This window comes from Filicampus tigris, chromosome 18 (assembly GCF_054856515.1).
Source record: "Filicampus tigris isolate MCC_2025a chromosome 18, RoL_Ftig_1.0, whole genome shotgun sequence".
In the NCBI taxonomy this organism is placed as follows: domain Eukaryota; kingdom Metazoa; phylum Chordata; class Actinopteri; order Syngnathiformes; family Syngnathidae; genus Filicampus; species Filicampus tigris.
This window is the reverse complement of record NC_141234.1, coordinates 7919769-7934705: the sequence shown is the minus strand read 5'-3', so window position 1 is coordinate 7934705 and position 14937 is coordinate 7919769. Positions and strand designations below refer to the sequence as shown.

The following is a 14937-nucleotide window of genomic DNA, read 5'->3' as shown; positions in this document are numbered from 1 at the left end:
GCATAGGTAAAAAAAAAAAAAAAAAAAAGGGTTTCTGTGTATGTGTGGCGGCAAAATCTGGTCATTTAACAAAGCCGCCATTGAAACGGTCAAACGCGCCCGACATCAAAGGCAGCAGAACAGCAGTCGCATAATTACTTCGCCAGGACGAATTAGCACGAATGCATAAATCGCAATGAGTGGAGCCCTTGCTTTTAGTTTACCGCCCGGTAATTGGCTTGTTCCTGCACTCTGTCATTGAAGTGGGATTAGTCGCATTATGACCGCTATCGATTCATCACCAGAGATGAGCACAATTGCATAATTGAATGACAGGAAACCCACGCTATTCGCAAGGGACACGGACCGAGCCCTGCCGCAAAAAAAACAACAAAACACAACTAATTCACTGAGGGAAAACAATTATGTGTCCTGCAATGAAATATGCACCAGAAGCACAGTACGTACAGTAAATGCACATGGCAAAGACTGTTTAACTTCCACTAACAACCCAGGCTAAACCGATTAAAAAATGTTAATCTCTTATTCACATTAGCGTGCGGTGCTTCCATGACCTCAATTACTACTTTCCTATTAGCCGGGGCTTTGGCGCCATTTTCGAGTATTGTAGAAATAGCCAACGATGGGTTCAACCCAAAAAAAGGGTGAATAAGTGATTTTGGAATCGCAAACTATGATGAGGCAAGTATTCACATTTTTTTTTTTTTTTCCATCCGCTGTCACATCAACGCTAACTTTTTTTCCTGTCTTAAGGGCGAGTGCAAGCTGCAGTTGGAGGCGCAGCGCATCAGCCTGACTCACATCCACGCTGCTCAACTGGAGCTGTTGCAGGAGGAGGCGGAAAACCAGAAGTATGCCGTTGACCAAGGTCAGCTAATGGTGTGGTTGTGTAATAATGAGAGCCATTTAGTCATTTTTTTTCTCGCTGACATACGTTCCAGAAACACCCATAATAGCTGAAAATCCGCACTACAGAGAGATTTTTTAAAATTGTTTTACCCCTCCTCACATGCTTCAAACGCATTTAAACTTATTAAAACACACCTTTTAAACAAACTTGTAAACATATTTGACAAAAAAAAAAAAAAAAATCCAAGAAAAAGGTGTGTAGAAAATACTGTACAGTTTTGCTAGGTCACCCACAATATAGTTGGAAAACACTGTATTGAATTCAGACGTCCGCCAATCAGATTCGGACGAGGTCCAAAGGCTGAAGGCGGAGGCGGCGGAAAAACATCACCACCTAGAGGAGAGTCACCGGCAGGAGGTGGAGCGCCTCCAAACTCAACACCAGAAGAGCCTCGCCCAGACGGAGGAGCGCTGCAGCGCCGAGCTCGCCATGTTACGCCGGCAACTGCGGGAGCGCACAGGCTCGCAAGCCCAGGACAGGTGAGTTCGCAGCATTCCGGGTGTCAAGATTAATCGATTATCAAATGAATCGAGAACTAGTTTAATGATCGAGTAATCGTTGATACCCATTGTTTGCCCAAATCCTCTGCGTTCAGCCTCTTAGCAATAATTACTGATTTCTTTATTTATCTGATTTCTGTAGTCCTTCATGAAAGTAGAATGATTGTTTTGTGCTGAATCATAAGAGCTGCCTTTACCTTGGAAAACAATGACCGAGCCAGTAACTGAATCAGTTTCAAAAGGGCTTCAACTCGTGGGATATCGCTTGATTGTTGTTTAGATGTTGTTTTATCCCTAAACAATCTCAAATGAATAACAACTGGTTCATGAACAGCAATTGGGGAAAAAAATGTTTTGTAAAACACTCTAATGCAAAATAAAATTGTATTCGATTAATCGATGGAATAATCAATACAAATAATACATTTAAAAACATTCAACAGTGACAGTCCTTGCCTTGCAGGCTTTACAAAGACGGCACTGTACTGAAGTTTGGGCGTCAATTAGAAATGAACTTATTTTGATAGATACAGTATGCTTTCCTTTGAAAATTGTCAAAGTCACTCCAAACTTTTGAACAGTAATATCGTTTATATAAGCTTTTGAAAAAGTTATAACAAAAAAAGTTAGAACGAATGGCCTATGAATGAATTAATTTGAAATGATTTCAATAGTGTGAGGACCAAAATGCATGGCGAGGCTGCATTCAGCCATTTTGGTCCTCACCTTTGGAATAGCCTGCCAGAGGATGTCAGGTCTGCAGAGACTGTTGATATTTTTAAGAGGAAGCTCAAGACACACCTTTTTAGTTTGGCTTTCAACAACTTTTAAATAATTTATCTTTTCTTTTGATTGAAGATAATTCTATGTTTTGCTTTGAATGTTTTAAAGCACTTTGAGTTGCATTTTTATGTATGAAAAGTGCTATATAAATAAAATGTGATTGATTGATTGATTGAGCCTTTTGGGCCTGTTTAGTTCTAAAAATACTTCTCATCTAACATTTCACTTATCATTTTTCATGTTTTCCAGTGGTCCACAGTTCAGTCAAGAGCGTGGCGAGGAGTACGAAGGCGAGCTCAAGGTTTGACTTCCTCCATTTAAGTCCCCCTTGTCACATCATTATATCCTACTACGGAGCTGATTGTTGCGCGGGCGCTAAGAGAGCCTGACAGGCTGAGTGGACGCGAGGGGAGGCGGTAGCAGCCTTTAGGGCTAAACGTGCCCTAAATATCCCCTGCCCCTGCCCCTGCCCCGACACCACCACCCTCCCAATTTGCTCCAGAAGCAGCAGGATGAACTGTCCTATATTGACTGATTAGAAGGGTGGGAAGTTACATAATCCGCCTGTATTGCGTGTACTCTGGTGCGAATGGAGCATGAGCCGCCCTCTTAGTTTATCCCTCCCTTTCCATCCTCATAACTTGGAGGGTTCCCATCTGATGTGAGGAATTGATCACAAGACCCGAGAACAACGCGGTGGATTGAACCGAGAGCCGAAGGCTGTGTTTGTTATTTTGCACATTCCTGCACGCTTCATCGTTTGCTCCCACATCTTCAGGAGCTCACCGAGGAGCAGCTGTCCCAGTGGGCGTCGGGGTCCCGCTCGGGCTTGAGCGCCAAGCTGCAGGCGCTGAGGAGGGCGCTGTACAACGAGTACGTCCAAGAATTGGCCGCGCTCGAGGAGCGGCACCGCGCCGAGCTGACGGAGCTGCGGCAGCAACTGGAGAGGGAGAGGAAGGGCGAGCGACGGGATACCGGCGGCGGCGGAGGGGCCTCGAGCTCCCGGGAGACGGACGGTGTTGCTGGGCAGGGCGAGCTGCAAGGGAAGCTGAGTGTGGAGGTGGAAGTTGCTAAGGTAGGTGATGGTTACGTTGACTCAGATGGGCCTAGGCCATTTGTAGATGATGTAAAATAATGCATCATCTTTCAATAATAAATCAATCTACCGATGATATTGTGAGGGTCAGATAGCTGGAATTCGGATGCAGTTAGTTGAAAATGGAAATGTTGATTTAACAAGGAAACACGATTCAATATTTACCCTGTTAACGCTCCGGTATCAAATGAAGTTTTATCCAATTTGAACTCAAATGTGCAATTTATATGCAGCGTCACGAGCTGCACTGTCAAACCTGATTGAGAATTTGCATTTACATTTTCATGTAATAGTACCGCAGCATGATGTTGTAGTGGTTAGCATAATGGCCGCACTGTTCTGAAATTTCGGGGTCGGATTCTTTAAATCTGCCCTTCCTGTGTGGAGTTTGCGTGTTCACCTTATGTTATGGATTAATTGACCTCCTTTGAGCTATTAATATCCTCTCCATGCATAGATTTGCCAGGTCGTAAATGGCCTTGGCATAGTTGCTATGCTCTCTCGAGTGCTCTCGCGTCCTATCATATTGCTGTGCATTATTAATTAGTACACTGGAGTGTAACAGTAGGCGCAAAAAAACCCCAAAAAACCCCAAAACATCAGTTTCTTATTTTTTGAATGCAGGCACGTGTAACAGTCTGAACAGTCATGATGTGCAATGATGTATTTGTTTAAGGCGAAGACATGTGGCTCAACAGTGACAAATACGTTCCATTTGGGCAGTCTTGTCACAAATAAAAGCATCTCCGACCTGAACGTGTTGTCTCCAGGCCATCGTCCAGATGTCGGTGGAGTGCGCGCAGCAGACGGAGCTGGCCCGGATCAATAAACTCTCCTGCCAGGCCAGCACCGGCATGCAGACCCGGTCGGACGGCGAGGAGGCGGCAGAGGGGGACGCGGCTGCCTCGGTGGGCGCGTGGCTGAAGGAGGAGAGGGAGCGCCTGGAGGAGGAGCTGCGGGACAGGAACACTGAGATCCGGAAGCTCCGGGAGAAGCTGCGGCGAGCTGAATTGGGAGCAGAGGAGAAGGCGAGTGTTGTTTGCGTATTACCTTCGGAAAATCATCAAACACGCGCACATTGATACTTAGAACAGTATTTGATACATGATTTACATTTGAAAATTCTCACAAGTAATATCTTCTTAGTGGCTTGAATATTACAGTATCAGGATGATCAATATGAAATAATTGTATTAAATCATGAGTAAACAGATCAATTTAAAACCCTGCATGTGGTGTAGAAAACAGATGGGTGAGATTTGGACCTAGCCATCCGCGTTACTATCATCTTTCCAGCTGGTGGTGCTGCCGTGCTTTTTTTGCGCCCCCCCCCAGCTGCATCCCAGCTGCACCTGTTGCCATGGCAGCACAAAGAAACTAGTGTCTCTCCGCACTCCAAGGAAGTCCAAGGGTGTTTGTGTCACAAGCGCCGCTGTTTACGGGGTGGTCCTGATTTGAATTTGTGGCACCGACAGTACCAGTCTTGCGGCGGAGCGATGACGGGACTGCTTTCTGTTTTCTCCCTCTTCCCCGTACAGCCGCTACAGATGAAAGAAGATGGTGACCAAAAAGCCCAGGAAGAGCAGGACGATTTTGAATCGGCGGACAAGGACAACGAAAGGTGATGATCGCATCATTTTTAATGGAATTATTCACCAGTGCAGTGGTTCTCAAACGGGGATTTGTGAGCTACATCTGGGGGCGCGGCAAAATAATTTTCACTTCATGACGTACATCTCGCAGTTCATTCAGGGCCACATCAAGTGGCACGGTATGTTTATGTGCCGTTAGGTTAGGAAGGGGTCCTTGGAAAAAAAAAAATCCCCGCTTCAAGGTGTCCCTCGAAGCAAAACGATTGTGAACCGCTGCGTTAGTGTTAGCGATGGGATGACATCACTGAAGTCCGCCTGAACTTTGCTTTCAGAACGATCCTGCGCAGGGCCAACGAGAGGCTGAGCGGCGTGTTGGCCGACGTCCTCAAGACCACGGCGGCGGCAGAAGAAACAATGGGCCTCCACATGCAAAGTCTGCAGGTGGATGCTTTTTCTCGCACGGGGCTGCAGGCTGCACCGTCATCCGCGACGCACGCCGCAGGCACGTAACACTCATTTAACTGCCAATACAAATAACTACCTAGTGCTTTTTATTCCAAGTACCGCCATCGTGACAAAAGTTTAAATAGAATAGCGTAGTAGGCTAAGTGTTCAAAAACACGAAACAGATTTTATCCCTGAAATCGAGATAAAATAAGCCGCTGTAAGGTTGTGTACACTTTAGCGCGTTAGCACTGCGCTTAACTGTCGGAAAATAAGAAATTGTACGTCGATGAGAAACAATCCGTATCTCTTCCCGCACTAGGTCAGTCTGCCACGCGTTCGTCTGGCGACAGCCTGCTCCGGGGGGAGGATGAGGAGCATCTGATGGGCATCAGCAGTCGCCTCCAGACGGCCTTGGAGAAGATGCTGATGGTTATCACTGACACCACCAACCAGGTACAAAAAAGGCAACTCATTAAGTGTACTTTTTAGAGCTTTCCCACATACTCCGTATATTTAAACACAGACAGCTATTGGTTTTCCCAGTCTGGAGATGACTGCAGAATGGGACCTTTCAACAAAGTGAAAATGCCCCCCCCCTCCACACACACACACACATCCCCCCCCCCCCCCCCCCCCCCCACACACACACACACACACACTCAAAGGAGCCACCTCATTCCCAGCGGTCGCCCCTAGAAACGAGCTGTATTTACATGGAGCTTTTGTCCCACCGGCAGACAGCCTATCATAGTCCAGCTGGGTGAGTTAGCCCCCCCCGCCCCCATGCCGTGCGCCCGCTGCATGTAGCGTCGGCCACTCTCAGTCGAGTTTAACTAGGCCATTGAGCTTGTTACTGTAAGCGAGTGCACGCCGCATCCTACCCCGTGGCTGAAATTCATGTCTTACTCACGCTTGGGTGGCATTTGTCTTGGTGATCCAAAAATAGATTGTAGCAACCCAAGTCCAAAGCAGGCGTCACTGTTGTTAAGCATCGTTCTGCCTCGCTTCTGGCAAAGCAATCTTTTGAATATTTTCTTTTTTTTTTTTTTAATTCAAATGTAAAACATTTGCGTATGTTCTGAACGTTTTTAGGGCTTGTGCACACCGAGCTTTTTTGTTTCAACCGTCCTACAGTAAATTCTTAAACAAATTCACCATAACGACCACTGTGCACAATGGAAATAAATTGATGATAATATAATAGGTATTAGAACAACTAAAAACAACCCATAGAGTCCAAAGAAGTACTGCACACTTATTTACACCAGTGTTTCTCAACCTTTAAGCCAAGGCAGAAAAAAATCTCACGGCACACCACTTAGCAAAACCATTCACAAAAAGTGGCTAAACAGGGTCGAAATATGTACCTTCTAACATCTAGTGGAAGAAAATTGTATTTTTTTGCCTATAAATAAATAAATGATCAAAACCGTTTTTTAACACAACACATCACAACAACTAGAAATAATCCTTAGTAGTCCACACCCCAAAAAGCACTTGCGCACGCATGATGGAAATTTAGTATCATGAATAATGTCAACCTCTTGACAGTCATTCATGAGAGCTGCCACCTTGCACGAAAGAAATCAACTGAATTCCTAGAAATAAATCCATAGTGTAAAAAAAAAAAAATGGCCACAATCTGCGGGTTCAGGCACGAGCACGTATGCTGACAAAGTACATGGAAAAAGAAAGTCGCAACAAATGAAAAAGTCCGTGGACACGTCCCACTTCTCAAAACAGAGCCAAGAACAACTCGTGATAGCCAACCATGAAGTGCACAATACATATGCAGTCGTCAATAAACCGTCCATTTTTCTTAATGATTTTAATGCCACGGGGAAAGTGTTTTAAGCATGACAAGATGTCACACAGGGAGGTGTCGTGGGAATTTTTCAATCGCTCTTCTGCGTGTGACTTTGCGAGGAGCGAATCCGGTTTGACGACTTGGTTGCTGGGAGGGTGTGTGTGTGTGTTGTCTAGGGGTTATTTGTGTGCGCACGGTAGTGCGATAGGGAGTGGTGTCAATGTGTGCGCGAGAGAGATCTATTTGCTATTCTACCTGGCTGGCCCGGTGGTGTTGGGAATAGAAGCCACGCCTCCCTTGCCCTCATTCCCTCCCTCCCTGCCTCCCTCCCTGGTTCCACTGAGCACAATTCTTCAGCCCGGTGATCAGTGCAGTCAATGAACCACAATGAGGGGAAAGCCGCCGTGGAAGTCTTGGATTTGAGCTTTTTTTTTTTTTTTTTTGGTGGAAAAGAGTAAGGAAACATCGCCTGATAAGCGCTCCAGCCCCGGTGAGTCATATCGAGAGCACGCGTGGAGCGGGAATGACGGGCAAACGCTGGAAGGACTGTCATGTCATTTCACCCTCGCTTGTACTGAGCAATTAAAACGAGGGGGGAGCCCTCGGGAAAAGCTTGTTGTTGCTACGGCGATATAGCTTTGTTTGGGAATCTCCAGAGGGGGAAGACTAAGGGGATGTGATTTGTGCTTTTTCACTGGAAAAAAAAGAAGATCAGAAGGAGCAGGGGGATCACCGAAGAGGACCCCGTAGCTCGGAGTACACGTACCTCCCCGTGGTTGCGCTCAGGAATGCCGCGGAAGTTGATGGAATCAGGATGACGAGCTGCATTTGGACTTTTCCGCTTTGCCGCACGCTGCGGTCGGACCTGTTTACCCGCTCAACCAAGCCACGAAAGTGTTAACCGTTGCCGGGCAGCCAACCGCAACATCAACTTCATTCCCGGGTCATGGCGAACCTTCTCCGGTGATCAGAAGGGGGGGAAAAAGAAAAAAGAAAGGGGGCAGCCATGGATTCCCACCACTCCTTCTGGAATTCAAGGATGCACAGCACCACGTGGGTGGAAGGGGAGGACCAGGACGTGTACGAGGTGGAATCTCGGATCCCCCTGCCGCGGCCTTTCCCCGTCTACACCATCTTGACGGAGAGGAACGCCGTCCTGGTGCAGACGAAGATCTCGCACGTCAATCATCGCACAAATGGTCACCTGCTTAAAGTTATCTCCAGAATCTCTCTGCCCACACCACCCTATACAGTAAGTTTACACCTCACGCGTCGCATGAGAGGTGCCGATGAATATTTTACCCCCTGCAGCTTCATTTACGCACGTGATGAATTAAATATCATCAACTGAGAGCAGTGGTGCATTTCAGAAAAGTGACATAATTCTTGACAATTTTTTTTTTTTTTTTAATCGGCTAAAAGTGTGATTCGTGGTGAATGACTGTCCCACCCGATGAACTGCAAGCTTCATCTGTTCTAAAATTCTGTCTAATCTAAAAAAAACAAAAACAAAAAAAAAAACAGTGAGGGTAAAAATTATTTTATACTTGTATCTGTACTACACCTGACTGCGAGGATTGTGTGACTTCCACGTGGCAACGTCACCACTCCCTGCTTTGCATAATGTGGCCAAAAGACCTTTGCACTCCAGAGATACGCAAATGTGTCAAAGAGTCTTCGTGGAATGACAACCAAACACAATCTTGCCATATATCACAACACTCGCGTCCTAACTAACTGAAGTTTAAAAAAAACAATACTGTGGTTTCTGTGGTATGTTGCATTTTTCATTCTACATATTAAACAGGTTAACAACTTCATTCATTATTTAACAAAGGAAAATGACTCAAAACACATCCCACACCACAGGATAATCACACAAGATCCGCTTTAAGAGACATGATGATAAATGCTCAAATTCATCTCGATTGTGATTCAAGACCTCTCCAAATTTGCACCTGGACAAACAATTGGAGCTGCGGTAGTAATTAGTATCCTACTTTTTTTGTGGTCACCTTTCAGCTCGAACATGCCCGCATCACCCAGACGGAGCTCATGCGTGAGTCCTTCCGCCACAACCAGGAGATCAGCGAGCTCCTGCAGAAGCAAGAGGAGCTGCAGGAACGCCTCGCTGAGGAGTCCCGGGCACGCGAGCAGCTGGCCCTCGAGCTGCACCGGGCCGAGGGTGAGCATCTGACGCACGCGCGTGTACACAAAATGGCCTAAGTGCAATAAATCGGTTGTAGCGGCAGGGATGTTGATTCCCCCCCCCCCCCCCCCCACACTTTGGGTTGCATACAAAAATGGCAGGTGGCATGCAAGACTTTAAGGGGAAAATAAATCACATTGGCGGTGGGCTGTCACTCGCCGAACCATCCATGTCAGAGACAGCTGGTCCTGCAGGGACCAACTGTTGCGCTCGCTTGCACACCACACGCACACCAATGCTAGCTTTGGTCTATCGAGTACTGAGCAACTTTTCGCGAGCTTTTGGAAAGGCACGGATTCATGGTGAGACTTCTTATGCTTATCTTTCTTTTACCTGAGCAATATCAGGTTATAGTCACGGAAATCTAATATTTGCAGCTATACAACTGTTTTATGGCATAGGTGACAATGTAGCAAACGTTTATATTGAGCATGTGCCAAATTATAATGCATATGGGGGGGGGGAGTGCGACTCAGAGCGCAAATGGATTTGTTCCGGCAAGGCAAGTTTCTGTTGTGAAAATTTCTCGGGGCAAAGTAACATAAGTCTGCTGTAAAACAAATTGGTCATTCTAGCCTCGATTTCACAATTTCCAAGGGTTCTTCACAAACAAACTGGTCCTACAGATTTTGTTTGATTGCTACCAAATTGAAACCATTTATGTAGTAAATTCCAGCATAGTTTGGTATTGGCAATTTTCTCGCAGAGAAACCTCACCTATTCCCATTTGTGCTTAGGTCTAACTGGTCATTTCCTATCATTTGTACAATTCGGCAATAAAAACGGAAAGATCCCTTCCACTGTAAAATACTTCAAGACATGTAAGATAACGCCCCATGAATGCATTGTCATACTTACATTTCAGGGAATCATTGCATTGCAAGTGTAATTGACATGAGTGTCACAATGTCTTGATGTGATGATTTAAAAAAAAAAAAAAAAAAAAAAAGGCATCACGTGAATGCTGCATCCTGGAGAAGAACCCTCCTTAGGCAAACTCAACACAAAGTCCTGCTCAGGTGTCTGACATACAGCAACGCTCGGGATGTTTACCCTGTAAGCTCACATAATCAACACAAGCGGCCGCGATCAAGCCACTACATGTAGCTTTATGATATTTAATAGTTATTCTTGGAGAAAATTGCTCTCTCCTCTCCATATCCATATCCCGAATGGCATCCCGGAGCGAAATGCTTGCTGACCTGGGACGAAGCCGCGGCGTCATAAAGCATTTCATTGTATTTGCAACTCAGTCCTGTTGCACATGTCGAGCAAAATGGGTCAGACGCGCTCGCTTGTGTGTTCCTCAATTATGCAGCGGGAATGCGTTTGTGCTTGCTGGTAACCTTGAGGTTTTTTTTTTTTTTTAATCCACTTCTCCTCCTCCTCGGTGCGCAAAAGAACGCAAATTATAAAAAAGAACGCAAATTATAAACGCGCTTATCCGACCATCTCACGCAGGTTTGATTGACGGCTACACGGGTGAGCGGGCTGCCCTGGAGGAGCAGTTACGTCAGAAGGAGGAGCTCCATCTGAACTTGGAGCAGGAGCTGCAGGTAGATAATGACACCTCCTCAAAAGTATCGCTTGGCATTGCTCAAGTTTGTCACTCAAGTTTAAATCATGTGTGAGGGGTAAAATGTTTTTTATACGGTCTCTTTATGTAGTCTATATGTGGTGAACAGGGGTTCACTGTATTTTTGTAAAAAAAAAAAAAATCTATTTGAATGCAGGTTACTGGGAGTCGACTGCAGGAGCTGGAGCAGGAGAGGCTTCAAATGCAGGAGGAGCGCGAGCTGGTTTCTCGGCAACAAGACGCCATGCGGGAGACCGCCGGTACCCGTGAGCTCTGTACGTATCACTGAAGACGTGTGACAAAAAGTCTGGATGTCCTGAAAAGTGCTACATACAAGTATCATTTTTTTTTTTAATTCTTGAAATTGCTTTTGTTGTACACTGAGAGTTTTCTCGCTCTCAAAAACGTACTCAGTTTTGTGTCATTGCGTGTGGGTGGAGCATTGCTGCAAAGTTCAATGACTTGCTATGAAACGCTTAATTTTTCCACCATCTTGTTATTAAAAAGGGACATTTTTGTCTTGTGAAGGGTGAGTATTCAGCAGATTTCAGAACAGGGGGGCAATTTAAGAAACCCCTTCCTTTCATGCTATTTACTTCATCTTCCTGGCGACAGCTACTTAACAAACTCCCGAATGATGAAACGCAAAGAGAATGCCGCTCCATCCTGTTTTTTTTCCGCCGTCCTTTTCTTCTGAGATGTTCCTGTTCGAGACCCAAAAGCAAAGCATGTTCAACTCCTGTGCTTTCTTATTCTCCTGTAGGCCTAGTTGAAGCTGCAATGGTTGCAGCACCTGAAGCAGGTGTGTCCACTTTGAGCATGGCTCGGCCCATCTCCCTCCCTCTCGCTCTCTCTCTCTTTACGTTCTTTTTAATAGTCTAACCCTAATCCGGCAGCATCACACAGAGGTGGGCGACTCGAGTCACATGACTTGAGTTTGACTTAAGTCGCCATATTTAGGACTATATAAAAGTTACGAAAGACTCGACTTGACCTCATGACGCGTTTCATGGAGGGAGCTCTGAAGATGATTGGACTTGGATTCAAGATAATGTTTTTGATAAAATGAGAATGGCAACATGTAAGGCTTGCACTTCGAAGTAAAAGAAACACACACAAAAAAACAGCTTCCATATCTAATGTCATCATCTGCTGTAAAACTCCCACTCTGATAAGTTACGTTAACTTCACAGTTTAGCTCAGGTCAAACATTAACATGCATCATGTGGGTCATGTGTTTAATATAGACGACAGTAAAGTAATAGACGATAATGAAACTGGTTTGAGACCTTTAAAAAGTACAGATACTGAGTGCGAAGTGGCTAATGACTGAGCAAGATTTTATGACTTAACCCAAGTAGTGACTTGACTCTACTTGCTTTATTATTATTTTTTTTCCCCACATTAACATGAGGCTTGTTTAACACTTGAAAGTAATGACTTGAGACTTAAGACTTTCACATATCTGACTTACTCCCACCTCTGGCATCACCCAACAAGGCTTGTGCTTCCTTTTGGGCTGACAATCACAATTAACCGTTGCTTCAGCTTTTTGCTTTTCACTAATCTTTCCCTGCATATTTTAGCATTTTGGATTGAGTGATAGCCCTGGTTTTAGCATGATGGAATGAAAGCTACATCAGTCTCCTAATCGTCAATCATCAGTATCTTGTTACATTAATTTTTTTAATTTTTTTTGCACCATAATATGATTGCAATTTCCCCTCTCCCTCCTGTCGATGCTTCCTGGGCATGGATATTGCAATGTTATGGTCTGTCACTCACACACTTGTCGCACCTTGTCACCGCTAATCCCGCGTGGGGGCTTTTCGATCCCAGGTGAACCAATGGGGGTCGATCCTTGGTGGTAGTGGAACGAGAATCGTCTTGGTCGGGTGGGGATCATCTTGGATAAGTGAATGGGATGTTTGAAGAGTCTGAGGATAACCACAACAGCTGGATTATGCCCTGTCTACAAATGCACAAAACTCATTTTCCCTACTTTGGAATTAAAAAAATAAAAACACCAGACTGTGCAGGTTTAAGTAACAGGTGGCTAACTGTAAGATCATTTTAAGCCTGAAGAACTCAGACTCTTCAGTAGTCTCTGCATCCTATTCATCACCAAAATCGCTTCTACATCAATAGAGGTACTAACACTTCCGTGCCCGTTCAGATCTCCTGGAAGAGACGGAGAAGCTGATGAAGGAGAAGGTGGAGGTGCAGCGGCAGGCGGAGAAGGAGAGCGCCGACCTGCTGAAGCGGATAAAGAGCCTGGAGGCCGATCTGGAGGAGCAGGTCAACCGGGTGATCGAGCTCGAGCAAGGCCGCAAGGACGAGACCGGGGACCTCCAGCAGCAGATCCAGGCTCTGGAAAAGCAGCTGGACAAGAACCGGCGCTTCCTTGATGTAAGCCACATACAGTACACTGGAGGTGGCAAAATACTCACTCTCAGCACTTGAGTAGGGTACTTGTGTAAAAAGTAGAAATGCATGTTAAACTCCTGAACTTTAAAGTAAAAAAAAAAAGTACCAATTATATACAGTACCTATTTTGAAATTGAAAACTTAATGTAGCTTAATGTATTGGAGCTGTTTTTCTTCAGATGGATGACGCCGTTATCTCGTGTTTATTTTTACATTTCCTCATGAAAATATTAGATTTCTTATTTTTGCAGTTGAGTTGTACATGCTATAGGTCACAATAATTTTTTTTTTTTTTTTTACAGCACAAAAACTTTGACCAGGGGTGTGTAGACTTTTTATATCCACTAGAAGTACACTACTCACCACAGACAAAGATGTTTTTTTTAAGTGCCTTATTCATGCAGGGAAAACTCATTTTTACTCATTTGTAGGAGCAAGCCGTGGACCGGGAACATGAGCGTGACGTCTTCCAGCACGAGATTCAGCTACTGGAGCAGCAGCTGAAGAACCATCAGAAGCTTCCCAGCGGCTCGGAGCAAAGAAGCCAACAGGTAATAAAAGAAGGGAGGGATCCGCCTTCCGCATATACGACACCGTGCTGCGCCACAATAGAAGAGGTAGATTTCCTGTGCTCCCTTGAACGTAACTCCAAACCTGTTGACGTGGGAGAATGCAATGAGTGCTTTTTGCTTGTCACATTGTAACCATTAATCGAGCCACTGGGAAACTGAAATACAGTAAAACTCTCCTATTCACGGGGGAATGGGGTTGAGCCATTTCTCATATAGAGGGAAAATCGCCGTGGTTGACCCCCCCACAAAAAAAAAGGTTAGCCAGGGGACTGTTGAGAATGATGCCAAGGTAAGAAAAAAAAAATAGATTGGTCAGGATTAGTGTGACCCCCGCATAGGGATTGGTTGCATTCAGGAGTGCAGGGAAAAGGCAGCTCATTGCCAGATAGGGACACCTAACACTTCGGGAGTAATAGTGTCATTGTGGGAATTCACTAATGACACCGAAGGATAACAACTAAAGACAAAGGCCATTGTATTCAATCATAATCTACTTCCATGTGAAAATAAGGGAAAAGCAATTGGGTAAAATCAATTGCATCCTTCCTCCACATGTTCAATGAAATCTTCCTAAAAGGGACATACTGTATTATTAGAGAAAAACATGTCTCTTGTAAATTCACCGTCAATGCGCAAATTTGCTGGTTCAGTTGTTGCTTTAACTAGACTGAACTCTGGATCACAACGCTTAACCTTTTAAGAAGTTAGTTAATGTGTAACAGTCATTGCAACATGTGGTTTGGTGCCATAACCGTGCGGCAAAGCACGCACTCAAAATGTGGCTTTGTCAAATGTGTGGAATGTCCATCCTTTCCGACGTTACGAATGTTACTTCCATTTGAATGCTATAGCTTACCTTATCCATATGTGGTGACGGCCCCTTTAATTATAAGCTTTCCGGTCGACACTCAGAAATGTTGTGTGACTCCATGCTAATGCTCTGACTTTCAGGCGTTCAGGCTTAGAATCCTAATAGTTATTTTGTTTTAAATTCTCAAAATTAAATCACCTTCTCTAA

The 14937-nt window shown here is 44.9% G+C and overlaps 1 protein-coding gene across 7 annotated transcripts in view; it reads left to right on the top strand.

Moving 5' to 3' along the window:
- Positions 1-14937, top strand: part of akap9 (A kinase (PRKA) anchor protein 9) — a 40795-nt gene that overhangs the window by 10736 nt on the left and 15122 nt on the right. For 5 of the 7 annotated variants that reach the window (XM_086014493.1, XM_086014495.1, XM_086014491.1 and 2 more), the window contains 14 exons: positions 754-868; positions 1191-1389; positions 2443-2494; positions 2972-3268; positions 4060-4317; positions 4828-4910; positions 5214-5383; positions 5648-5781; positions 9158-9320; positions 10806-10900; positions 11078-11195; positions 11684-11722; positions 13097-13329; positions 13779-13898. In XM_086014493.1, coding sequence (XP_085870619.1) covers positions 754-868; positions 1191-1389; positions 2443-2494; positions 2972-3268; positions 4060-4317; positions 4828-4910; positions 5214-5383; positions 5648-5781; positions 9158-9320; positions 10806-10900; positions 11078-11195; positions 11684-11722; positions 13097-13329; positions 13779-13898 — 2076 coding nt within the window. The remainder of the gene's footprint in view (positions 1-753; positions 869-1190; positions 1390-2442; positions 2495-2971; positions 3269-4059; positions 4318-4827; positions 4911-5213; positions 5384-5647; positions 5782-9157; positions 9321-10805; positions 10901-11077; positions 11196-11683; positions 11723-13096; positions 13330-13778; positions 13899-14937) is intronic. The other 2 variants (XM_086014497.1, XM_086014494.1) reach the window with 1 other exon arrangement.